This window comes from Vulpes lagopus, chromosome 5 (genome assembly GCF_018345385.1).
Source record: "Vulpes lagopus strain Blue_001 chromosome 5, ASM1834538v1, whole genome shotgun sequence".
Lineage (NCBI taxonomy): Eukaryota > Metazoa > Chordata > Mammalia > Carnivora > Canidae > Vulpes > Vulpes lagopus.
Genome location: NC_054828.1, coordinates 97,527,678 through 97,555,107, shown reverse-complemented (window position 1 = coordinate 97,555,107; position 27,430 = coordinate 97,527,678). Strand labels below are relative to the sequence as shown.

The window sequence follows — 27,430 nt, the reverse complement described above, 5'->3', positions numbered from 1 at the left end:
CTGGCCAGCAGTGAGACCATGGGTGAGCTGCCCCTCTTGCCCCAGGTGGGTTTAGGTTGGATGACCCACAGCTTCAAGTGTATTCTAGGGCCCATGAGATGATTTCAAAGAACCTAAATTGGAGAGTTTTTAAACTTAGAGTAGATAGTGTTGTATCTTGGATATATGTCTTCAGAGTTCAGAATATGACCTGGATCCTATTTTTAGAACTTTAGAAAAATAAACTATATTTTTTCATGGATCCAGCTTCATTTTCAAAACTCATTCTGAAGGGGAAAAAATTCTTACTTGATCTCTAAACTAAGCGATAAAGCAAATTTAGTGCTCTGAATTCTTAGAAACACTCTGGACACTCTGCTGAATGGAGTAGCTTTGGAGACAAGTCCACCATTATAATATTCTTCAACTGTATTAAAGTCATGTTCAGGTGACCCAGGAGCTATATGGTGATTCAGTGAAGTAAATTGTAGTGACTTAATCAAGATTATACATATTTCGGTAATTTCTTAACAGGAGAGTAAAGACTCTACATTTGATATCTCTTAGATGAGGACCCTGAGGTTCCTATGAGTAGGCTGACTATGACCAGGATCACTAGGGAGTAAGCTGTCACCCTTAAGCAGGGGGCTTGATCTGCACACCTGCAGTGTCCTTTCTTCCCACATCTCGTGGGTCCTAAAACAAATCTACTCTGGTTCCCAGGAACAGTGAAGAGTCAAAAACTCTAGGCTTTTAATATATGGAATTTAATCAGGAATTCATTAGCCTTCAATTTTGTTGGAGTTGCCATTAATAATACCAGTATGGACTACGTGTATTTAAGGGAGTGTACAAAATGCCAATGTGTGCATATTGGCAGGAATCAGAGCAATTATGGAGAGAAACACAAGGTATTTGGAGCTAGGTCACAGGACCATTTTTGTATGAGGTATTATTATAAGAAAGGCTAGAATTTACATGAATTTTGAAAATGATGGGGTCTCCAGTTTGAGGCCCCCACACCGGTTTGTTTCAGCATGCATCCTTTAAATATGAAGCAGCTGTGAGTTGGTGGAGACTGCCAAGATTGTGGATGTGATTTAACTTTCTCAGTCTTTCTTGCTTCCACATTTCCTCTTCTATATCAGACCTCACACTTAAACTCCCAAACCCCCTGTTCTGAAAACAAGCATTGGTCAATTGTCTGGTCTCTGACCCTAAAACAAGACCTGGTTCTGGTTGAAGGTGTAAGTTAGGACATGTGCATCCTTAATGCAGTGGAGCTCTCCTCTCTTTTTTTTTTTTTTTAATTTTTATTTATTTATGATAGTCACACACAGAGAGAGAGAGAGAGAGGCAGAGACACAGGAAAAGCAGGCTCCATGTACCGGGAGCCCGGCGTGGGATTCGATCCCGCGTCTCCAGGATCGCGCCCTGGGCCAAAGGCAGGCGCCAAACCGCTGCGCCACCCAGGGATCCCCAGAGCTCTCCTCTCTTACTGCTTCCATTGCTTCCACCCCCTCTTTTCCATGGTGGTCCAACACTATCATGTTGCCCTCTCCCTTCCAAAGGAAGAAAAGACTGTGATGAAGTAATTTACACTAGGGAAAGCTTTCTTTCTTTCGCATTCACCGGTGACATCATTTTAGACCTAAGGAGTAGAGATTTTTTTTTTCCCAAATCACAACACAGGCAACTGCCCACCAGTGTTAAAAATGGACAGCCTTGCTTGTGATGGTATTTGCGGGCATTTGCAGGTATTACTTACTGGATGAATTACTTACTGCATGAATGTCGGGACATTGAGACAAGGAGGGTAGAGCTGGTCTGTATCCTCCTGCATGTGCCTGTGGGATAAAAGTGGAAGGGAGAACCAAAGGTCAGGTGCGGAAGTGCTAAGAGAGGGTTCATATGTTAAGGTGGTCTCTTCTTCAGATTATAGATTTGGCCTTGAATTATTGATTTAGGGGAGAAAACCTGGCATCAGGACTGAGGGGACATTTTTGCCACCCAGGAGCCAACTCATCTTTCAGTCAAATTTCAGCTTATTTAAACTGGGGATGGGGCATCTGGGTTGCTCAGTGGTGGAGCATCTACCTTTGGCTCAGGTAGTGATCCTGGGGTCCTGGGATTGAGTCCTGAATTAGGCTCCCTGCTCCATGGGGAACCTGCTTTTCCCTTTACCTATGTCTCTGCCTTTCTCTCTCTGAGTCTCTCATGAATAAATAAATAAATAAAATCTTAAAAAAAAAAAAATAAGGCAGCCCCGGTGGCCCAGCGATTTAGAGCTGCCTTCAGCCCGGGGTCTGATCCTGGAGACCTGGGATTGAGTCCCACGTCAGGCTCCCAGCACGGAGCCTGCTTCTCCCTCTGCCTGTTTCTCTCTCTCTCTCTCTCTCTCTCTCTCTCTGTCATGAATAAATAAATGAAATCTTTAAAAATAATAATAATAAACTGAGGGTGAGGGTGGAAATGATAGAAGTTCATGTTCATTCAAGTACAAGTCCCACCTACTTGGGAAAGGCTGAAGGAGATTTAATATCATGAGTGAGAGTGTTTCTGAAAGATTTTAGAAACTGCTTGGTCTTGATTCCTCTATGTATATATTTTAAAGTTATTTTTATAGTGATATATGTACTTTGTTAAATACTTAGAAAATACCAAATACCTGTAGAAAAACTGTGGTCCACAACCCCGAGAAAGCTTTTCCAAGCACATATAAATTGCATATTCCTGAAATGAAATTGCCATTTTATGACACAGATGATTACATATCTTGTTTCGTTCACTTAACATTAAGAATGTTTTCCTGTTTTATGAAAAGTCTTCAAAATATTTTAATGGCTGCTAGATGCCTCTGTAACCTGCTATTGTAAAACAGAAGCAAATATGGAAGAATGTAAATGATATTGTAAAGGGAAAACTTTTAAAAAATATTTTTATTTATTTATTCATGAGAAATACAGAGAGAGAGAGGCAGAGACATAGGCAGAGGGAGAAGCAGGCTCCGTAGGGGGAGCCTGATGCAGGACTCAATCCCAGGACCCCGGAATTGAGACCTGAGCCAAAGGCAGATGTTCAACCACTGAGCCAAAGGCAGGCAGTCAGTCACTGAGCCACCCAGGCATCCCTGTAAAGGGAAAACCTTCAAAATTATTTTCAAATGCCAACATTGATCGGTGTGTACAAGGGAAGAAGTAACTGATATGGTACTTCAAGTCCAGATGCCCTCTCGAGCTGGGTCCATTCTATGCTAATAATTCACATTTTTTCCTCTTTCACTTGGACATCTATTATAGGTATAGGAAACGCTCCATGTCTGCTAAGCTAATAGGTTGGAGTATTCTTTTTTTTTTTTTTAAGATTTTATTTATTTATTTATTCATGAGAGACACAGAGAGAGAGAGGCAGAGACACAGCCAGAGGGAGAAGCAGGCTCCATGCAGAGAGCCTGACATGGGACTCCATCCCAGGTCCCCAGGATCACACCCTGGGCTGAAGGTGGCACTAAACCTCTGAGCCACTGAGGCTGCCCAGATTAGAGTATTCTTAATTGATGGCTTGATACTGAAAATTGTGATTGATACTGAAAATTGCACCTCCACCCTGCCTCCTACCCCACATTCCTGACCTAGTCCTGGATGGTGTGCAGCTTAGGCTGCATCTTCAGAGCTTATAGTTGTTCTCCTTTGCAGGACTTAAGTCACTGGGCTGGACCATCCGCTTGGCTCTCCAACTGGTATTGTGCCTCATTTGCACCAGATACCAACTTAAAACTATAGCTCATCCATTCATCCAGATCCTGGGATGCTGCATGAACAGGGGCCTTTCCCTGGAGTCTCTAAAAGAGGGTTGTAATTTTGGGGATACACAGTTAGCTCTACGGTCTGGCACAGGACATAAGGAACAGATGTAGGTGGAAACACTCGCTGGTCAGATAAAGCATTCCAGGCAGGCACCAGCCATCAGACCAAAAGACTGGGGAGAACAACTCTCAAACAGAAACAAAAGCCGCTGTTCCTGTAGGCTGCCGGACTCTGCAGATTTAATTTATTGGCGTAATTTGTGGCAAAGGGAAAGGATTTGATATGTTTTCTGTGTAGCCTCGGGATTCCCCATTGGGAATTAAATTCTAGCTTGATTGTCAGTAGCTAAAGCTGGAAGGACTTTATTGCTTTCTAAAACTTATAGTTCTCTAAATACATTTTTTCATTTTTAATTTTTTTATTGTGGTAAAATGTGCAGAGGATAAAATGTACTATTTAAAAAAATTTTTTAAAGACTTTATTTATTCATGAGAAACATAGAGAGGAGAGAGAGAGAGAGAGGCAGAGACACAGGACAGGGACTCCAGGATCACGCCCTGGGCTGAAGGCGACACTAAACCGCTGAGCCACCCAGGCTGCCCAAAATGTACTATTTTAACCCTTTCTGGGTGTGCAGTTCCGCAGCGTTAAGTCTATTCACATGATTGTACAGCCCTCACCACCATCCATTCCCAGAAGGTTCTCATCCTCCCAAAGGGAAACTCCTTGCCCATTGAACACTAACTCCTCATCCCCTTTTCCCCCTGACCTTTAGTGACCTCTATTCTACTTTGTAATGTTGACTTATCTAGGTACCTCCTATAAGGGGAATTGTGCAGTATTTGTGCCTTTTGTCTTTCTTTTAAGAAGGCTGTAGAACATAGCTGTTCCCAAAGAGCCATTCTGAGTGCGGCAGTGGAGCTGGGCTAGGTCTGCGGGACGGGGAGGCTGAGTGTGTCTGCCGCCCGTCCTGGGGCTAACCCAGCGAGGGCTGCGCTACTGTGACTGGTTTTACAGCTGCGGCCCTGCGGCTCTGTCCAGGTGGTTCCTGTCTAGACGCGGTGGCTGAGTCCCTACAGTGGCTTTGGTTCTCCCTGGTTCAGATGTTTGTATTTGACCCAAATCTGACACGATTGTTATACCTTCTTTAAAGCGATGCATACACAGGGTAAAATATTCCAACTGTTCAAAAATCCTCTTCCACTCCATCATCCAGCCCTTCCCCAGCAAGGAGCTGTGGTTATTCACTTCTTGGGTATCTGTCGGAGATATTCAATCCATATGAGTCGTGTGTGTGTGTGAGTGCGCTCATGTGTGCCTGGCCCCAGAGTTCATCTAATAAAATGTTAAAGCTCTGGTTAAATCAATACCCAGGATCCAATGTTTTTTGTGGCTGTGTAAATGCTGTTTTCAGCTGAGTCATGTAGAAGGCTGCGCTTACATCTTACTTCTTCTTCTGCTGCTTTTGGATTTTCTTCAATTTAATAGCTTCCTCATTTGTTAGTCTGCTTAATTTTCTAAAAAGCATCTTAATTTTCTAAAAGCATCTCCTCACAGAGTGATATTCTGAAATCAGGACTGATTTTTTTCCTGGGAGATGCCTGTCCCAGGATAGCTCAAGTCTGGGCACGCTTGCTCCCCAGCTACAGGGTACAGCTCAGTCATCTTTGCTCTCGTGCTGGGGGCCTTCATGGCACCTCTTTGCTCCAGGAGCCTGGGTTCCACATGCCTGGCCCCCAACCCTGCCTTTTGGTGGTCACTTTGGCATGGAGCCCACCCACCATCAGCATGGAATTTGCATGTCTGAAAATGCCATTATTTTTTCTGCGCTCACCTTGAGGTAGTTTGGCTGGATATGGAATTCAACAGGAAAATAATTTCCTGTTGTGGTTTGGAAGTGATTGACAGACCTCCTTTTCACCCTTAGATTTGTTCTTGAGAAGCATGGTGCTGTTCTGATCATGTGTGGTGCTGCTTTCCTTCTCTCTGGAAGCTTCTGGGATCTCCACGTTATCTTGGAGTTGTGACATTCCCTGGTGAAGCCCCTTACTGGGTCTTTTTTCTCCCACTGTGCTGCCCACCTAAGGGTCCTAGAAGGAAAGTCCTAGATCTCCAGCTCTGGGGCATTTTGTTCAGTTATGCTCCCCTTCCTGTGTTCTTTCTGGAACTCCTCTTACTCAGTTATTGGAATGCCTAGATTGCTATTCTGAGCTTAGGGCCTTTGCTGGTGAACCTCCAGGGACTAGGCCTGCTGTTTCCTTTAGGGAGAGGGAGGAACTTGAGGACAACCTCTTCTGTCTCCAGCTCACCCCACGCCCAGCCTTCAGCATGCCAGCTTTAACTTGCATGTCTGGGAAGTAACAAATAGAATTATTTGTGGAAAATCTTTCTTGTGCTATAAGTAAGATGGATCTGGACTTGATGATTAAGGCAGGCACATAGCCTTTCTCCCCAGATGATTGCTGACCTCTTCCTGATATGAGTGACTAAAGACCGTTTTGATCATGTTTCCTTTGCACTCTCCTTTTCTACTCCTGGCGTGGTTGGCTTAAGGAACTCCTAGGGTTTTTGTGCCTTTTGCATCTAATTGCTACAGCCCCGGCTGTGCTGCTAAGCTGTTACTTAGGCCTGATGGTTTCTCAGTTCCTTGGGCCCTCTGTGCAGTTGTACCATGCATCCATGGGCTGCTTTCCTGGGGCTCTGCCCTGCACAGAGGGACCTCTGTGGCCTTCACTTTCACTCTGATCCCTGGCTCTCTAAGTCATGTGGCCAGCCTGTTGCAATACCAGAGTCCCAGACCCTGTGCCAGAGCCAGATCTTCAAAGGCACAGCAATCCTCAGCCTATCAGATCTCATCATAAGTCCAGCCACTGAGTCTTGCCTCAAAAAAATAACTCCTCTTCTACAATGAACTTTTGAGATCTGTGGAAAGGACCTCCCGTCTTCAGTAGCCATGACCTTAGTATTTTTTGGAACTGCAGAAAAGCCTAGACTGGTCAGCCATGCAGAATCTTCAGGAGCTACCAAGAACAGGGTGTACTATTCAGCCACTAGCTGATACTCCTGATGGATAGGACACCATTCTAGACACATGCTTCTCTCATTCTTTCTTCCTGCCATCATGACATCCAGGGAGATTCATCAGAAGAGGGTCAGCTAGATCCTTATTTGGAGATATTTGCCCTTTGAGGTCTCTTCCCATGTTTTCCTGGTGACCTCTAGATGTTGTGACCTTCAGTCCTTGTCCTAAAGCGTGGAGAGTATCTGACCTTTCTTTGACCTTGAGTCTTTCCCAAACCCAACATTCATCCATCAGGTGCAATTCCAAAATTATGTCACTCCTACACATGAATGAGGGGAAAGAGGAAGACAGAGTATTCTAAGTCAGTGGGGTGCTAATCAGATTGGCATATCAGGAAATTCAGGTGACAAGTGAGAGTCACGTTTTTCGGTCTTAGAAAAAATAAGGAGGTAATGTTAACCTAAACAGCTCTGGTTCCCCTAGTTCTGATTGACACCATTCTTTTTCTTTTTCTTTTTTTTTTTTTAAGATTTAGTTTATTTATTTGAGAGATAAAAAGCACAAGTAAAGGAAGTGGCAGAGGGAGAGGGAGAAGCAGACTCCCTGCTGAGCAGGGAGCCTGGCAAGGGGACTCCATCCCAGGATCCTTAGATCATGACCTGAGCTGAAGGCAAACACAACCAACTGAGCCACCCTGGTACCACTGATTGACACCATTCTTGACATGTATTTTAGCTACTCTGCTAATCAGAAGCTAAAAGGAAGCTGCAAAATGGCATGTTGAGGGAGAAGTTGTAATTTAAAATGTTCCTTGTTCTAAAAACGTGTGTTCAGCCTCAAGGCCTAGGTGCCTCGTTGTGGCAGATTGGCTCTTGGTACCACTGTGCTGTGTTTCTCCTGGCAGCTGCTCCCTGTTGCCCGCGGGGCCCATGGGCAAGGATGGCATCCCCTCCCACCTTGCCAGCTTCCTAGTCTCTTCTAAGCATTAAGCTTCAGCCCTTGACAGCTTGAGGGATGGGTTTTTATTTTGCTTTAGGATAAATAAGTTGTATCAGGGAGCAAGCTGCTAAAAAGGAAGATGGACCCCTCCATGGTTTTCTTCTTTTACTTTTTTTCTCTTGCCATGACCTTTGCTCTGTCTGATGAGTAGAGTAGAAGAAATCAGTGCCTTTGGGCCAGTGAAGAGGACCTCTCTTGAGAGTGTCTGAAAACATTTCAAAGAGTTCCTCGTTTCCTCACCCCTTCCCACTCCCAGCTAAGGACAGGTAGTATGGAACTTCCCGTTTATGAACATGTTGGAAGGGTGGAAAGCAGGATTCTCAAGATCTCAGAGCCAAGGCTGCCTGTCTATAGCAGATACTTTACAACATATAGTGTTCAAACTGTAGTATAAGGACAACAAGATGGGGATCCCTGGATGGCTCGGTGGTTTAGCGCCTGCCTTTGGCCCAGGACATGATCCTGGGGTCCCGGGATCAAGTCCTATGTCAGGCTCCCGGGGTGGAGCCTGCTTCTCCCTCTCTGCCTGTGTCTCTGCCCGCCCCCCCATGTCTAACATGAATAAATAAATAAAATCTTTTTTTAAAAAAGGACAACAAAAGAAAAGTGATCTATAATAAAATAATATGAACATGAACGTGTAAATGCCGGGCCTGCCCACTCTAAGAGAGATAATAAAGTACACTGGGAGGGGCACCTGGGTGGCTCAGTCAGCTAAGTGTCTGACTTGGGCTTAGGTCATGATCTTGGGTCCTGAGATCCAGCTCTGCAGCAGCAGCATTATCAGGCTCTGCAATCCACAGGGAATCTGCTTCTCCCTCTCCCTCTGCCCCTGCCTCCACTCAGGCTCTCTCTCAAATAAATAAATAAAATCTTAAACTTGCATCCTGGCATGCCCCCATGCATATGGCAGCTGCAGGTGGAGACGTGCTGTCAGTGATCTGAGTCTTGGCCAAGTTCCAAACAGGACAAAGGAAGGGTGGCCCCCATTCTCAGATAATGGCAGCCCTAGGAAATTAGGTGGGTATCAAAATCAGACAAAATTCTTTGTGTGTATGTAAATGGAACTTGGTTCTAGACTCAGAAAGTCATCTGGGATATGAAACAGTTGCCCCTGGTACCTAAAAGTGGCCCTTCACTCCTAAAAGCCACAGTGGTCCCTAGTTTTTGTGCCCACTTAAAATAACCCTACAAACTTGCAAAATGCCTCTATAGGGCAATATCCCAGTATAGAGAACCTAGGTATAGAGCCTACCATTTAAGGCAAGAAGTGACAGTGTATACATTAGTCATGATTCTTCAGAGAAACAACAAAAGAGGGAACAAGAGAAAGTTATTTTAAGGAATTGGTTAATGTGACTGTCGGTGCCTGCAAATCTGAAACATGCAGGGCGTCAGGTAGAGACCCAGGGAAAAGTTGGTATTGCGGTCTTGAGTCTGAAGGCAGCTTGGAGGCAGGATTCCCTCTTCCTTGGAGGACCTTGGTCTTTGCTCATAAGTCCTTCAGTTGACTGGATGAGGCCCACCCATGTTATGAAGTGTCATCTTTACTCAAGAGTCTACTGATTTAAATGTGAATCATACCTGAAAAATACTTTCACAGAAACATCTAGAGTAATGTTTGACCAAAAATCTAGGTATCATGATCTAGCCATGTTGACACCCACGATTCAATACAACATATGACAAAGAAGTTGAAAAGCGTTATTCCTGTAACAGGAGCTCAAAGGGTAAATATCTTTGTATGTTTTCTTTGAAGCATAACCAGCGTACAGCGTTCAGACAATGGGTCATATATCTGTAAGATGAAAATAAACAATGAAGAGATTGTGTCTGACCCCATCTACATCGAGGTGCAAGGTAAGTCCAGAGGCCACAGTGTGGCCTGTATTAATTGCTTTGCATATAAAACTGTAGAATTTGGTGTGCCCATTTATAATTCTATATGCAGACTTTGCAAATTTGTAAGCACTGACATTTTACAAGGTGATCCTCTTTTTACACTTTAGGAAATAATAAATGAATGACCTGAATTCAGTTCTTGAAGTTTTAGCTCTATCCTCAGCAAAAAGGCTGAGATTATGGATTTTCTTGTCCTCAGGTTATTTGCAGTCTAGAGATCTGGAGACTTTTGTTTAGAAGCAAAATGTATTCCATCATCCATTTCTCAGTGCTGGCATCAGATACCAGTCACCTGGTCTAGTGGTGATTTGCCTAGGAGGGTGAGCCATATTCCTTTTTTTTTTTTTTTTTGTGAGCCATATTCCTGAACTGGGTCAGCAGCTCGATCTGGGACTCGTGTGGGCTCTAGGGTTTGTCAGGTACATGGTTCAATGCAGTTCCATGACGTGACATGAGATGGGCTCGGTGGGGGTAAGAAGTGAGACATGGACTAGGAGAAGGTGGTCTCCGCCCTCAAGGAATGTGAAGTGCAGTGGGGACTGTGAGCTGATGCCTAGGTAAGCTCAGGTCCTGAGGACCGGGTCTCTGGTTGTGCATGCCTGGTTCTGCAATGGCAGGGTCTGGCAAGGAAGGCTTCAGGGAGGAGGCACCTCTATTATCACCACAGGCGGTCATTCCTCACCAACTCACTGGCTTCCTCCACGGCCCCTGAATCTCAGATTTCTGAGATACTCCTACCAGCAGAAGCATCCAAACACCTTTCTTTTCTACTTTCTCCTGACCCTTCTCACCACAGGCTTTAGAGCAGGTCATTGGCTTTTCAAGGAAGTTCATCTGGAACCATCTCCCACTGAAAGGGTGCTCTGCTACCCACTTTTTTTTTTTTTTACAAACCTAATCCTCATACCCCCTAATGCTGCAGGAGGCTTGAGGGAGGGAGGCCCCCCTCAGAGGAGTCTCCTTTAGAGCTTTGCTCTACGCCCATGCCAGGCTGGACAGTTAATGCCTCCTCAGAGTTACATAAACATCAGCCCAGGGGTGTTCCTATGTTTGCTGTTAATCTTGGAAAAATATTGAGAGGACATTTAACTTGTCAGAATGCCAGCAAAATGTCCAGGGCAGAAACACGTTAGGTCCAAAAGGAGCTTCACAGAACTTCGAAGCAGGAAAAAAGAATTCCATTTTGCCACACCCGCATCATTCCTTCTGGGACCAGATCTGTGAGTTCTCAACCCCGAAAGAATACAGTTTAAATCCCTGAGGACAGTTAGCTTGACCTGTTAATTTTTTGGCACATGCTCCAAATGAGTATGGACTGTCTTTCTCTGAGATACTTCTGAAGTTCCCTTATGGCCTCAATTTTGAATGACAATCGAAGATTTTAGGAATATAATTTCATAACTGTGTCTACATCGATCTCAGGAGAAGGCACTTTGCAAAGTATCCAGCCCTGCACAAGTGTACAGATTTTACAATTCATTATCACTCATCTTAAAGTGCCACACCCAGTAGATTAGCCTCAAAAATAGGCGGACCTATTACGTGGCTTTGTTTTTATGGTGTGTATTTTGGTAAGGAATACTGAAAACGTGCCAGCCTGTCCCAGGAGTTTGAGTAACACCTAATTTCAACACCACCAGGTCTCCTTTCTGGTAAAACCAGTTCTGAATCACCATTACAACCCCTTTGGGAAAGTATCCTAGAAAGCCAGGATACTTTTATTCTAGTTGGGTAGAATAAAATAAGCTTCTCTTCTTTCTTAGCCAACTTTCAGAAGGTGAAAACCAGCCATTTCAGACCTGAGGTGGTATATAAAGAAATCTCTTGCCAAGTTCCAGAACAGTCTCCATTCCCCTTGGGGCTTTGCCTTTGCTTGCAGATCTAAGACATTCTTTCACCAAACTCTTTCTTTACAGGACTTCCTCACTTTACTAGACAGCCCGAGAGCCTGAATGTCACGAGAAACACAGCCTTCAACCTCACCTGTCAGGCTGTGGGCCCTCCTGAGCCCGTCAACATTTTCTGGGTTCAGAACAGCAGCCGAGTGAATGAACAGCCGGAAAGATCCCCCTCTGTTCTAACTGTTCCTGGTGAGTCCGAGTTGTGTGATTTCTTTATTGTTTTCTCTTGAATAGTGGAAGGGCTCAAATGTGTGGTGACCACTGCTGGTGCAGTAGAAGACAATGAGACACAAGTGTCACTGAGGTTAGAGACAGGGGACGTAGAGAGGGAGGTGGTGGGAATCTCGGGAGTGAGAGTTCACAAGCCAGGGTTGGGGTGTCTGTGGTTAAGTGAGCAGAGTGGCGGGAATGCCTGAGCCCTGGCAGCGGGAGCCCTGCTCACATCTCCTGTCACAGCCGGGGCTTGGCTGGCCTGGCCTGTCTTGCGCTTCAGGAGCCACTGATATGAGGTTTTATAGCAAGGAACTGTACCAGTCACGGGAGCTGTGGGACAATTGAGTCATTTTGGGATTGTGGACACACTGACAGTGAGGAGTCATCTAGATTCTCATCTGAATGGAAGCACCCTGGCCTCGTTCCCAGCACTCCCCTGGCAGTGCTCTTGGAATCAAGGCCTTGCTGTTTCCCATGCTTCTAATGCCCACGGGCTCCCCTTTGGTTTCTCTCATGGCGGCTTTTGGCAACATCTGGAAGAGGTACCAACCCCTAAATCCTTCCTTTCTTCATGCATTCATAAACCTAATGTGTGGCGAGGGAGTGCTGTATGCCGGAGGCTGTCCATAAACCTAATGTGTGGCGAGGGAGTGCTGTATGCCAGAGGCTGTTCTAGGTACTGTGAGCACAGGGGTGAACTTCTGGAAACAGTCTTCCTGGCTTCCTTCCCACTCCACTGCTCCTCCTCTGCCCTTGACAGCCTCATCCTTGGACCCACTTCTTTTCACTCTGAGACACTCCCCCACCGCCCCCCCCGGGAGAGTTCTCTGTGTCCCTGGCTTCAATACTGCCTGTGTGATGTGGTCTTGAGCTTTATATCTCTGGCCCAGCCCTTTCTTCTGAGCCTCAGGCTCATGTCCCCAACTGTCTCCTTGGCATTTTCACTTGCTGGTACATAGGCATCTTAAAATGAAACTCTTGATCCACCTCCCCCACGAGACTTGTTTTGCCCCAGAATTCCCCATCTTAGCAAATATCACCATTGGCCCATCCTTCCTCTTTCTCATTTCTCATGTCAAATGCATCAGCAAGTTCTGTCCCTCCTTCTACCATGTGTCCTCAGTCTGTTTTTTTCTCCATTCGTGCTGCAGCACCCTGCTCCACATCACTGCCAGCTCTTACCAACACTAGTGCAGTAGCTCCCTAACTGGTCTCTGGTTCCACCCTTGTCCTCACTTGAATCCATCATCCTTGGTGGCTCCCCATTGTCATAGACAGTCATTCAGAGTCATTCTTGCCCCTGTCCATCGGCCCTGCTTGCTCTGGCCGCTGTCCAACTCTCCAACCCCACCCCACCCCACCTCACCTTCTCCTCCCTAATTATTAAGCACTGGTCATCCGGATTGTCTGTCATTTCCTCACACACGTGGCCCTCCTTCCTGCCTCAGGACCTTTGCATTCTTTCTTCTGTCTGCCTACAGTATTCTTCCGCCTGCCCTTTGTCCCATAATACAACTGAGATTCTTCCAGGAAACCTTGCCTGGTCATTCAACTATTTTAGGTCCTCCCCACCTCTTTATTGACCCCCAGTCATGGGTTCTTGTGGACTCCATCACTGCACCCGTCACAGTCTATCCTCCCCCCATTTATTTGTCTAGCTTCCTTGTCTGTCTTCTCAGAGACTTTATACTCAGCAAGGACAAGGACTTTGTCTGTCCCAAGGCAGTGTCTGATTCATAGTAGCACTCAATGAATATTCATGGTGAGAATGGAGCAGCAAGTAAATGCCAGCTCCTTGGATTTATCTCTGAATCACTTTTCCAACTCTTGACACCACGAGGAATACTATGGTTTTTTCTCTGCTTCCATCTGAATTGGCTCTGAGTTTCTCCAAAGAGTTGATAATCAAGCTACTTCTTAGTTCAAAGTCAATTTGAGGAACCTCCATACTTTTTTCCAGAGTGGCTGTACCAGTTTGCATTCCCACCAACAGTGCAAGAGGGCTCCACTTTCTCTGCATCCTCGCCAACACCTGTTGTTTCTTGTGTTGTTAATTTTAGCCATCCTGACAGGTGTGAGATGGTATCTCATCATGGTTTTGATTTTATTTCCTTGATGATGAATGAATGATGTTTAACATCTTTTCATGTGCCATCTGGATGCCTTTTTTTGAAAAATATTTCTTCATGTCTTCTGCCCATTTCTTAACTGGGATATTTGTTTTTTGGGTGTTGAGGTTGATAAGTTCTTTGTAGATTTTGGATACTAGCACTTTATCAGATATGTCATTTGCAATTACCTTCTCTCGCATTATCAACTATGGAGAGAGCCCAAATGTCCATCAACTGATGAATGGATAAAGAAGATGTTGTATACACAATGGAATATTACTCAGCCATCGAATGACATGAATGGAGCTGGTGTGTATTACACTAAGTGAAATAAGTCAGAGAAAGACAAATACCATTTGATCTCACTCATATGTAGAATTTAAGAAAGAAAACAGATGAACATATGGGACCATAAGGAAGAGGAAAAAAGGAGAAAGGGAAACAAGCCATAAGAGACCCTTAATGATAGAGAACAAATTCAGGATTAATGAAAGGAGGTGGGTAGGGAATGGGTTAGATAGGTGGTGGGCATTAGAGAGGGTACTAACTTGTTATGATGAGCACTGGGCTTTGTATGTAAGGGATGAATCACTGAATTCTACCAATATTGCACTGTATGTTAGCTACCTAAAATTTAAATTAAAAATTTTTTTAAATATAAATAAATAAATTGAAAAACCCAAACAAAGTCAATTTGAAAAATATACCCCACCCTTTCTAGGATGTTGGCTGAGTCTCGTAAAGAAAACTTTATTTTCATTGAGATAAAATGGACATACAGCAAGTGCATAGAACTTAAATGCATGACTCAGTGAGTTTTGATAAATGTAGACACGCATGTCAATGTAGACACTTCAGTCATGGCGGAACATTGCCATTACCTTCATACTCCCTTCCCATCAGTCCCCATCTCTCATAGGCAGTGGTATTCTGATGTCTGTCATCACAGATTAGTGTGCTAGTTCTTTAATGTTAAATGAGTGGAATCATAAAGTGTATATTCTTTTGTGTCAGGTTTCTTTCCCTCAATATGATGTTTTTGGGATTCATCCACGTTGATGTATGAGTAGTATGTTGTTATTATCAACAGGGCTGTATGGTGTTGATATGCTACATTTTGTTCTTTTGTGTGGTGAACATTTGGGATGGTTATGACTGTTGGTTATAATAAATGACTTACAGATACTTGTGTGTAAGTCTTTTGGGAGCCATATAATTTTATTTTGTCCTGGATAATACCTGGGAGAAGAACTATGGGATCATATACTAGGCATATGTTTAACTTTTAAGGAAACCACCAAACTGTGTTCTAAAGTTGTACCAAGTTATATTCCTGGCAACACTGGATGAGTGTTCCAGTTGCTCTATCCATGTCCTTGCCAACATTTGATATGGTTAGCTTTTTTTCATTTTAGACATTCTAGTGGATGTGCAATGGTAAATTTTAAATTTACATTTCAGTCCTCTAATGTCTAATTAATTTAGATTTAGAAAAGGTTTTAGTGGGGTACCTGGGTGGCTCAGTCAGTCAAGTGTCTAACTTTGGCTCAGGTCATAATTTCAGGGTTTTGGGATTGAGCCCCTTGTTGGATTCCCTGTTCAGCAGAGAGTCTGCTTCTCCTCTCCTCTGCCCTTCCCCACTGTTGTGCTGTCTCTAGAGAGTCTGCTTCTCCTTCTCCTTCTGCCCTTCCCCGCTGTTGTGCTGTCTCTCTCTCTCAAATAAATGAAAAAATCTTTTTATTTTATTTTTTTTATTTTTTTAAAATGAAAAAATCTTTAAAAAAAAGAAAAGATGTTAGCAATTTTTTCTTGTGCTTATAGACCAATCCTATATCCTCTTCATTGAAGTAGCACTTTGAGTCTTTTGCCTATTCTCATAAAAATCTTAGAATCAGCTTAACAACTTTTGCAAAGAGTCTTTTGTGATTTTGTTTACAATTGTATTAAATTTATAGGTCAATTTAGGGGGAGATCACATCTTAATAATATTGAGATTTCCAATCCAAGAATATACTCTGTCCATTTACTTAGGTCTTCATTAATTTCTCTCAGCAATTTTTTTATAGTTCTTGATGTAGAGGTCTTATATGTCACTTATTAAAGTTATTTTTTTATATTTTATGTTGTTGATGCTGGTAAGTAGCACATTGGAATTCATTTCCCAATTGTTTACTATTAGTATATAGGAAATAAATGAATTTTTGTATGTTGATCTTATATCCAACAACCTTGTTAATGTCTTAGTTCTAAGAGAGTTTTTTTGTTGTTGCTTTGTAGATTCCTTAGATTTTTTTCTGTAGACAGTGTCACCTGCAAATCAAGACAGTTTTACTTCTACTTGTCCAGCTCTTATCTTTTTATTTCTGTCCCTTTCCTTATTTTACTGGCCAAGACTCTAGCACAATGCTGAATAAAAGTGGGGAGAGTTGATGTCTCTGTCCTAGTCACCAACTATGACATAAACTAGGTTTTGGTCAGTGCCCTTCATTAGGTTAAAGAAGTTTCCTTGTATTCTCAGTTTGCCAAAAATTTTATTCTTTTTATCATATAATTATATAGTTTTTCTTCATTATTCTCCTAATATGGCAAATTACTTTGATTTGATTTTTTAAATGTTAAACCAGTGTTGCATTCTTGGTATAAACTCTACTTGGTCATGATGTATTGTGGTGGATTCAATTTGCTAATACTTAATTAAGGATTTTTGCATTTACCTTTATTCTGTTTCACTGCCAGACTAGAGTAACACCAACCGGGTATACTGAAATTCAGTTCTGATAAGTAAACTGCCCAAGTCTGCCACAAGGCTCACTTCAGATGCCAACCACAAGCCTCAAAAGCCTGGGGGCTCCCCAGGCCACCTGCACTTCTTACTGACTAGCTATAAATTTGGAGCTTCCCATGAACCCCTCCAGTTTGATAATTTGCTAGACCAATTCACAGAACTCAGGAGAGTGCTATGCTTAACGATTACAGTTTTATTACAAAGGGTATAGCTAGGGTGATGTCTGGGAGGATCCTGCATGCAGAGCTTCCCTGCCCTTTCCTCTTTGAATTAGGGTGTGTCACCCTCTTGGCACATCCAGGAAAAGGACATTCCACTGAGCTTTGGGGTGCAGACTTTTTATTGATGTTTCCTTGCATAGGCATAATTGATTAAATCATTGACCGTGTGATTGAACACAGTCTCCAGACCCCCTCAACCCCTCTCATCACATGGCTGGTCATTCTGATGACCAGTCTTCATCCTGAGGTTTTCTAGGAGCCCATTGTGAGTCACGTCATAAACCTAACAAAGCTACCCCTGTCACCCAGGAAATTATAAGGGACAAAAACTAAATTCTTTATTGTACAACAATGCTCATGAAGGCAATGGTCTATAATTTTGTTTTTGGGATGTCAGTTTTTGGTATCAGGGTATTGTTAATCTCATAAAACTAGTTAGGAAGTATACCTACCTCCTCTATTTTCTGAAAGAGTTTAGTAGCATTGATGTTATTTTGAAAAGACATGCATAAAGTTCAGTGGAAGCTGCAAAATAGTGTTTTGTACACAATATTTCTTTTTTTCTTTTTTTTTTTTTTTTTAGTTATTTATGATAGTCACACACACAGAGAGAGAGAGAGAGGCAGAGACACAGGCAGAGGGAGAAGCAGGCTCCATGCACCGACGTGGGATTCGATCCCGGGTCTCCAGGATTGCGCCCTGGGCCAAAGGCAGGCGCCAAACCGCTGAGCCACCCAGGCGTCCCATACACAATATTTCTGGTAATGCAGTTTGCATTACTTTTTTTGATGAAGGTTAATGTATTGATTAATGTTGAGATTGAACTTAACTGAAATCCTTCGGTCTTTTTTCTTCTCAATTACTGCAAAATCAGAGTTCTTCTCCTGTTTCTTGTATATTTAATTATTTTTGGAAGTTCAGCCTACCATTTATCCTTATAAAAATTTAAACAATTGTCCCAGTCCACTGGGGCCATCTGGGACCTCAGTCTTTTCCTTCGGTTAACAAATCACCCCCGCCCCCTGCTTTATGCCAGCTGCCTTTTGTGTCTCGTCCAAGTTGTTGATAAAAATCTGGATTCCACTCTGAGGGCAGAGTCCAGTGGCATGTTGATAAAGGCAGACTCTGAGTTGACATCAGTTCATTAAATCAACTTTCTTGGCTGTTGTTCAACCACTAGTAAATATGCTTGGTTTTATTTTCCTCCTATTTACTTCTCTTTCTTCTGAGATGTTATCACCATATCAGGCAAGTAGCTATTACAGAAAGTCTGGAAATCAGCTTGGAATTCATTTTGAAATCAGACCAGACTTGTAGGTGAGCCAAAAAACCAGATGTGACAATTTCCTGCATTCTTACAGGCACGAGTTTGATAGCCCTCTCTGAAGTTTTATGGTGGATTTCTCTCTCAATGATTCTGTACTACCAGGATCAGTGCCATTTTTCTTTAGGAAAATAGGGACAAAAATCTGTCAATCTTTGTTCATCTAGAACTATTCCTCTATTGCATGTTTTCTTAGAAGGTAGAAGTGTGTTTCTGTGATAAGATCTGCAAATTCGGGGATCCCTGGGTGGCTCAGCAGTTCAGTGCTTGCCTTAGGGCCAGGGCGTGATCCTGGAGTCCTGGGATCGAGTCCCGCATCAGGATCCCTGCATGGAGCCTGCTTCTCCAAATGCCTGTGTCTCTGCCTCTCTCTCTCTCTGTGTCTCTCATGAATAAATAAATAAAATCTTAAAAAAAAAAAAAAAAGAAAGAAAAGATCTGCTAATTCTTTTCATACCCAAGGCTAAGTATAATTTGTCTCAGATTGGAGACCTGATTTATTTCTAAATGATTATATAGTATCACAACCATAACCTATTTGGGGTTGCAAGTTCATTACAATTTTTATTTTACCTTTTTTAATTTGAAGATTTTTTTTCCTTTGGTAGGAGAAGATAGAAGTAAAATAGAAATAGAGCAGTTTATAGCTGCTCTATTTTGTTCATTTATGTGTTTACTATTTGAAAGAGAGAGAGCATGCAAGCACGTGCAGGCCAAGGGTGGGGGTGCAGAGGAAGAGGGAAAGAGAGACTCTCAAGTAGATTCCACACTGAATACGGAGCCAGATGCGGGCTCCATCTCATGACCTTGAAATCATGACCTGAGCCAAAATCATCAGACGCTTAACTGCTTGAGCTACCCAGGGGCCCCAATTTCAGACTTTTTGTTATAATAAAAATAATATGTGAACACATTTTCATTGTAAAACATTCAAACCATAACAACATACCAAAGCAAAATGGGCAAACGTCCTTGAATCTCCACACATTCACTCCCTACGTAGTTGTCACACACAATGCTCCTTTTTAATATGTGATGTCACTTGACCTAATTTATGTGTAGAAGCACTACACCATTGGTTTCCAGTACCCTATGTGTAAGATACATACTTGTGTGCAGAAAGTATCTCCCTTCAGGTTTGTAATACCCTTCACGTGGAAGATCAATGAGGGAAAGCTTTATATTCTGTATAAAAACAAATCAAATTTATGTACTAAAATCATTTGTCTAAAAATTTAAGTTGTTTTCAGATAAAAATAAAAAAGCATTTCTGATATGCAAAAAAAAAATTTTTTTTTCATCATTTAAAACCACTTTCTTTAATATACAAGAAACACGTGAGACACAAAGATAGCCCAAGAAAGTGCTCAGTCCCCAAGCTGTGAGTTCAGGGGGGGTCGAGCTTTTCCCGTCTTCCAGGGAAAGATGGGGTTGAAGGGATGCTACGTCACTAGGCCCCTGGTGAGCCCAGCACTGGGGTCATGCACCTAGTTCTCCACCAAGTTTGGAAAGTGCTGATTCTCCTTGTCCTGGTCCTGGTCCTGCTCCCACACTCGGCCTCCAGTTTTCAGAAGTCGTCCAGATCCCAGAGAGGCCCCTTCCTTTAGTTCCCTAGGATTTTCACTCAGGGGAGAAGGCCACTTACCCTGCCACTGGTTCACTTTCTTCTAGGCCCTTCTCCTTTAAATATACTCATATGTACATAATATACACATAGATGGCCAAGACATGTAGATCTTTCCATATAGGTACTCGTGGGCGTCTGACTATTTATGATAATTGCCTCATTGCATGAGTGAACTGTAATTTATTTAACCACTCCCTTGCTGATGAGCATGTAGGTTGTTTTATTTTGGTTGGTATTGTTACTCATGTGGACATCTTTGTACCTCTACGTATTTCTTTTCTAAAAACCTTTCTGGACACCCCTTCCTTGTCTATGTATCCGCAGTGCCTCTTCCATAATGCTTGTACTTCCCCACCACATGGAAGCACAACCATCTACTGACTCCCCACCCTGAATTATTGATCAGTGTGATTATTACATATTAGTTATTAATTACCTTAGCCCTATCACCCAGGACAATGCCTGGTACATGAGAACTGTGTGAATGAATGAATGAACTAATGAACAAACGAATTATAAACAGACACAGAGTCAGAGATCCTTTCACTGGTACAAAGGAACATAGTGACAATGAAGTAACTTGTATTTTCATAATTGCTTTTGGATGTAAACTTCTTCTCATCTCTTCTTATTTGTATTTCTAACCAGTTCTGTGAAATTAATACAGCATTTTTCTTACACCCATTCTGTAGACAGAGGGCTTAAGGAAGTCCATGGAGGAAGGGCCAACAGTGTAGGTTTCTGACACAGGGCTGGTGCTGGACACACCAAGTTAGATCAAGTCAGCTATCTGTGGACTATTCCAAAGCACCTGAATTCTGTAACATTATAAAACAACCATAAAACATCATTCTTATTTACATCTGTGTTTCATTTTGAGGATGTTTAGTGATAACCTGAGCCCATCTTAAAAGTTCATGTTTGAGGAACTAGGTGCCATTCTGACCAGAAATGCCAGGGACAGGGTCTGTGCTTCACATGCTGATGTAAAACTGTGCGTATTTGCAAGGAGGGGCCATTCTGTCTTGAAATTAACCCTGAAGTAAACTTTTCTTCTTTTTTTTTTAAGATTTTATTTATTTATTCATGAGAGACACAGAGAGACAGACAGAGATATAAGCAGAGGGAGGGAGAAGCAGGCTCCTCTCGCAGGGAGCCCGATACAGGACTTGATTCCCCGGACCCCGGGATCACGCCCTGAGCTAAAGGCTCAGCTCAACCACTAAGCTACCTAGGCATTCCGAAGTAAACTTTTCTAATCCCTCTACCAAGAGAGTGCTAAGTAGGGACGTGGTTTAAAAGGTCCTGATTGTTGATGCTTGCTTTGAGCAAGCACATTTGTGAACAGGAAGGCCATATGCTTTTTTTCTTCTTGATACCAGTTGGGTTTTTTTCCCTCTGTCTTTAAGAGACATGAGCTAGAAGTACTTTGTCTAAAGGGCATCATTCTGAGTCAACAAAGCCAATCCAAAGGTTATATGCGGTATGATTCCATTTATATGACATCCTCAAAATGACAAAGTTATTTTTTTTTTAATGACAAAGTTATAATGATTAATCAGGGATTAGCTTGGATAGGATGTTTCTAAAACACGAGGGAGTTTGGGGTTTTTTTTTTTGTTTGTTTGGTGCTGAAGTAGTATAAATCTGTACTTGTAATAAAATTTCATAGAGCTGTATACCACCCTCCCCACACACACACCCCAAAATTAAACAGAACAAAAATTGGTAAAATCTGAATATGGTCTATACTTGAGTTTAAATAGTATTGTACTAATGTCATGTTCATAGTTTTGGTCATTGTACTATGATTATGTAAGATCTTATCATTAAAGGAAGCTGGTGAAGGGTGACAAGAACTCTGTACTATTTGCAATTTCTTATAAATTAAAAATTATTCGAAAACAAAATTTTGTTTTTATTTATTTTTTAAAAGATTTTACTTATTTATTTGAGAGAGAGTGTGTACATGAGCAAAGAGAGGAGCAGAGGGAGAGAGAGAGAGGGACAAGCAGATGCTACACTGAGCCCAAAGCCCAATACAGAGCCTGATCCCACCACCCTGAGATCACAACCCACGTCGAAATCAAGTGTTGGAGGCTCAACCGACTGAGCTACCCTGTGCCACACAAAGTCTTGTTTTTATTTTTATTTTTAAAAATATTTTATTTATATATTCATGAAAGAGGCAGAGACATAGGAAGAGGGAGAACCAGGCTCCTCACAGGGAACCTGATATGGTACTTGATCCTAGGGCCCTGGAATCATGCCCTGAGCCAAAGGCAGACACTCAACCGCTGAGCCACTCAGATGTCCCCAAAGTTTTGTTTTTAAAAAGTGCTTTGTCTTGAGCAAAACCAAATTCCAAAATAAAGATCCAAACTGCAAAAGATTTTGCTATATGGTATTTAATGGTGGTAGTTTAGTGGTTGAGATCCCTAGTTATGACATGCACACTAATACTACTTCATTGTTGTGTGTCCCTAGGCAAGTTACTCAACTACCTAGTAGAAAATAGGGATAATAACAGCATGTACCTCATAGAACATTTATGAGGATTCAGTGAAATAATGAGTGGAAGGCCCTTAGTACAGGAGCAACCTATAGGAATAATTCAAATGTTACTTATTACAAAATTTTTATGTTTTTATATGCAGTAGTTACTATCTCATTGTCAGTTTTGAGCTGCCTTTCTATCAAGAGTGGTGGGCTTATGTTGATCTTTCTAGTTTTTATTCAAGACTTTATTTCCTTACTTTTTAAAAATGTTTTTAAAGATTTTATTTATTTATTCATGAGAGACACAGAGAAAGAGAGAGAGGCCGAGACACAGGCAGAGGGAGAAGCAGGCTGCATGCAGGGAGCCTGACATGGGACTTGATCCCGGGTCTCCAGGATCATGCCCTGGGACGAAGGTGGCGCTAAACCACCGAGCCACCAGGGCTGCCCTTATTTACTTACTTGAGAGAGTGCAAATATGTGTGCACGCACATGCACAGGCATGCAAGCAGGGGTAAGAGCAGAGGAAGAGAGAGAAAGAGAATTTCAAACAGGCTTCACGCTGAGCAGAGTCCAACAGTCCCACAACCCTGAGATCATGACCTGAGCCAAAATTAAGAGTCAGACCCTTAACCGACTGAGCCACTCCGACGCCCCTGGTTTTTATTTTTTAAAAATACTCATTTTATTTTTAAATCCACACCTAGAAAATAGCTAAGCTAGCTTTATGTTTTAGTTAGTTGGATAGAATTAATAATATTCATTGTAATAACAACACTAACAATGACTAGAATTGATACAAGTCAGTTTATAATTTTCACAATGCTTTCTGTAAAGATTGATCTTGAACTTCATAGCAAGCTGTGATGTAGTTAGGCATTTTTAATGCCCATTTTCAGATTAGGAAAAAATTTGGAACTAGTAAGGGATCTACTTATTTAAGGTTTAGTCTTTATGTGGCCCCTGCAATGATCCTGATAAAACACAAGTTAGATCATGTTGATCTTCTGCTCAATGCTCCAGGTTTCCCATCCCACATAGAAGACAAAGCAAAGGCCTGTTCCCTTTGCCCAGAACAACCTCTACCCCCACACCCCACCCCGGCATTTAGCCCATTCCCTTACTCAGAGTCATTCCTCTGAGGACATTTCCCTAAGCCACCTCTGACCTGAATATTTAAAATCACAGCCCACTTCCCCACCCACCCTTGGCCCTCTGATCCTTTTCTGTTTTTCCATAGCCCTAATCACCTTCTAATAGAGTATGAAGCTTACTTATTTGTATAGGTTATTATTTCCTACCTACTTCCCTCTGAGAATTCGAGCTCTGTAAGGGCAAGGATCTCTTTTCTTTATGGATATACCCCAAGTGCCTAGGAAAATACCTGACACCTAGTAAGTACTCAGTAAATATGTGTTGAATGAATGAATTCAGGGCAAATAGTGTGCTCCAAGTTAATAAGCAACTTCCATTATGCAGGTTGTGTTTCCATTGCTTTGCCTATTTTGCTCTAGGAAAAAGAGAAAAAGAAAAGAAAGGGTTGCTTATCCAGAACTCAAAGAATTGGCCCAACTGGTGCTCTTAGAAGTTGCTTTCTTAGCAATTCTGACTGTTTTTCCCTCAAGGGAACATCCTGTTACTGAATGTTCTTTAAAATATCTTTCAGACCTTGTGTCAGAGGCTGTCTTTTTTTAAACCAGCAGACCAAGCAAGAGGGGCATGAACCATCATGATGTGAGTTAGGTGAGATGTCACAGAGTTAAAGGGGGTGGCCCACTGGAAGAGGACATGGCTCAGAAAGACTGGAGGCTTAGGTGCTAGAGCAGAGAGTGGGTAGTAGGGTGGGGACCTAAGGGGGTGGATGATTTTTTTTCCCCTGGAAAGCCACAAGGGCCCAGGCTATAAAACTTCAAGGTCTATTCCAGTCTGGTTATTATTCATCCAGACAGAGAAGAGGAAAGTGAGAGGAAACAGTCTTTCCCACCACATGCTGTATTCAACCCAGGCTTGCGCATGAGTCTTTAGCTGGGAAGCTAGTGCCATTAGACAGTGGAAGTATATATAACTGAGTACATTAATCAAAGAAAATTGTATTTTGCCTTCAAAAGTTCTGGCCCACCTACTTTTTGAGAAATTTAACTTTGATTTGAAAACTTCTTGCTGCTGGCATCTGTTTGGCCTGTGGGCAATAACCACCTCAGTGCCCAGGAAGAACTGCTGTAATACGTGATTTAGCTCCTTCTGGGCCATTCTGTATTAATGTGGATTTCTTGTGCCAGAGAATTTGCTAGAGATTGTTTTCCTGACTTTGTGTGCACTTTGAAAAGAAACACAAAAAGGAAAAGCAACTTCCCACTTAACCTTAACATCATGTTCCTGATACGTGGTTTCACTTTGGGCGTTGATAAACCTTGCAGCTCTAAATAACAGTGGACCCCAATTGTCTTACTTAGGGATCTATAGCTTGTCAAAGGAGTTTATGAAATGAATCCATCTTCTTGTTTTTTTTCCCCTCCTGACCAGTTTGGAATGTGATCTGTATTCTGTACTCAAGTGTTTCCCAAGAGTTTTGACAAGAGTCACTGAAGTCAAATAACTATGTTTAGCTCGACTATATAAAAAATACAAATTGTAAAGCAACTGTATTTTCTGAGCCAAAGCCTATTTTTCTAAATATGAGCCAAGTTTTGCACATTCATGGAGCCTGGTGAAATGGGCATCTTATTTGAGAGCTTATGACCTAGAAGGTTAAAAGTGATTCTTAAGTATGAAAACCAAAGTGTCACAGGTTGGACTGTGAAACAATAGTCGGCAGCATGGGCACCAAGCAGTGGTTTAGAGGGATGAGGTCTTGATTCTCATCTGGGATGTCTGGCTTCTTTTGTAAAATCTGGCCTGACAAAGTTCCTGAAATCCAAATGCTATGTCGGTGCTTCTTTTCCAACTGCAGCTTCCCAGTCATCTCTCCCTCACTTTGCAAAAGAAGAAAGACCTCTCCCTGACTTATCTGGAGTCACTATAGGGCATCAGTTCTCAAATGCTTTGGTCTCAACATCCCTTTACAATGTTAGAAATTATTGAGAACCAAAAAGGTTTTGTTTATGTGAGTTCTACCTAGTGGTAGTAGTTTCTGGTTTCTAATTCAGAAACTAAAATAAAACTTTCAAAGCATAAAAATATACAAGCACATCCTCTCTTACTGATAGAGCTAATGACATCATCACACAACATACAGCCTCTGGAAAATTCTTTTTTTTTTTTTTAAAGATTTTTATTTATTTATTCACAGAGACACAGCTAGAGAGAGAGAGGCAGAGACACAGGCAGAGGGAGAAGCAGGCACCATGCAGGGAGCCCGATGCGGGACTCGATCCCGGTTCTCCAGGATCACGCCCCGGGCTGCAGGCAGCGCTAAACCGCTACGCCACCGGGGCTGCCCCCTCTGGAAAATTCTTTTGGAACATTCCATCACATGTTCCTGAAAGAAAGAAAGTAGAAAGGACAAATAACATCTTATTATTGTTAGTGTTATTATTATTATTATTATTATTATTATTATTACAAAAATAGTTTTCTTTTCTTTCTTTTTTTTTTTTCAAAAATAGTTTTCATCATTAGGACTCCTAAAAGGGCCTCTGAGATCCCCAGGAGTTTCCAAATCTCACTTGGAAAGTGACTGCTATAGTGCATTGGCTCAGGTTAAGAAATTTCCAGATCACTACATAGAAAATTCCAAATTTTGTTCAACAAAGGAGTTGCCCTTCCAGTAAAATTCTTCTATTTATGTTTAAGAATTATATATGTGGTTGGGGTGCCTGAGTGGCTCAGTCAATTAAGTATCCAACTGTTGATCTCAGCTTAGGTCTTGATCTCAGGGTCATATGTTCAAGCCCCACATCAGGAGAGCCTACTTTAAAAAATAATAATAATTCTATATATTGTCCTGATGAGTTGTACCCTAATAGTTTTGAGAATAATCAATCTAGAAGATATTTTTCCCCAATTTTAACACATATGTGTATTTTGATTGCCAAGAAGTGTTGTAAGGTGATTAATCATGACTTCTAAACCCAAATACTTAGTGCCATTTGGATAAAATTCTGCAGGAGAAATAGAAAATCATGATGGAAACTTCTGGCTGCTGGGAGAAAATTGTTTCTCACCCACAATCATTGTGGGTGATTTAGGGTCTCCCATCCCTAAATGGGTATGCTACATAGGTACCTTTAAGGGAATTTTACTTTAAAATGTCAGAGTACCGGAAATTACTTTCTTTGCAACTGTTTAAATTATAAAACATTTAAGATGCAAACCTCAAAAATGTATGAGAGCTCCATATATTTTTCAAAGTTATTTGTGAGGAATATAAGCAGAAGATACAAAGACCCCGAAGGCAGGGTATTAAAGGATGTCCTTTTATACATGTGGTTAATGAGTTTGACATAAATATTCCTCTTCAGTGAAATAAAAATTTTTTAAACCATCACACAAACTATTAACAGTTTCATCTGTCACTCAAAAGGAAGTGACCAAAAATGTGAAAAGTCATGGCTCCTACCTGAAATTTTAGTTTCTTAGCTCTTGGAATTGTCAAGAGAATCGAAGCCATCCACTTAGGATTTTCTTCCAATCTGAGGGAAATACTTCTTACCTCAGAAAATTAAAATACCTGAAGTGTCTGTCTTATTTTGATAGAACATTATTTTAGAGAAGTAAAAAGTCACCAGAGAATTGTAGGACAGAGATACATAGCTTTGTTTTTTTTCTTGAGAGACCGTGTCTAGTTAGCAGAACTCAGGTGCCTAACTTAACTTCCATCTGGATGGAAAGGAGCAAAAGTCCACCGGCACTGATATTTCTGTGCACTTCTAAACCTCAAGAGAAGTGCCAACATAAAAGGGATCAGGTTCACATTTCTTCCTAGAACTTCTCCCAGACATGGTTCTCTGGCCATTTGGCCCAACCTAGGGCTGGTCTGCCCCCAGCAGCTTGTTCCTCCTTATTTTTTCAAATATTTAATTACTGTTAGTGACAAGCTTTG

The 27,430-nt window shown here is 42.0% G+C and overlaps 1 protein-coding gene across 2 annotated transcripts in view; it reads left to right on the top strand.

Annotated features, from left to right (window-relative positions):
• The window catches only part of MERTK (MER proto-oncogene, tyrosine kinase), a 113,195-nt gene that overhangs the window by 31,099 nt on the left and 54,666 nt on the right, over positions 1 to 27,430 (top strand). For both annotated transcript variants that reach the window (XM_041754787.1, XM_041754788.1), the window contains exons 3-4: positions 9,566 to 9,666; positions 11,625 to 11,798. In XM_041754787.1, the coding sequence (XP_041610721.1) occupies positions 9,566 to 9,666; positions 11,625 to 11,798 (275 nt within the window). The remainder of the gene's footprint in view (positions 1 to 9,565; positions 9,667 to 11,624; positions 11,799 to 27,430) is intronic.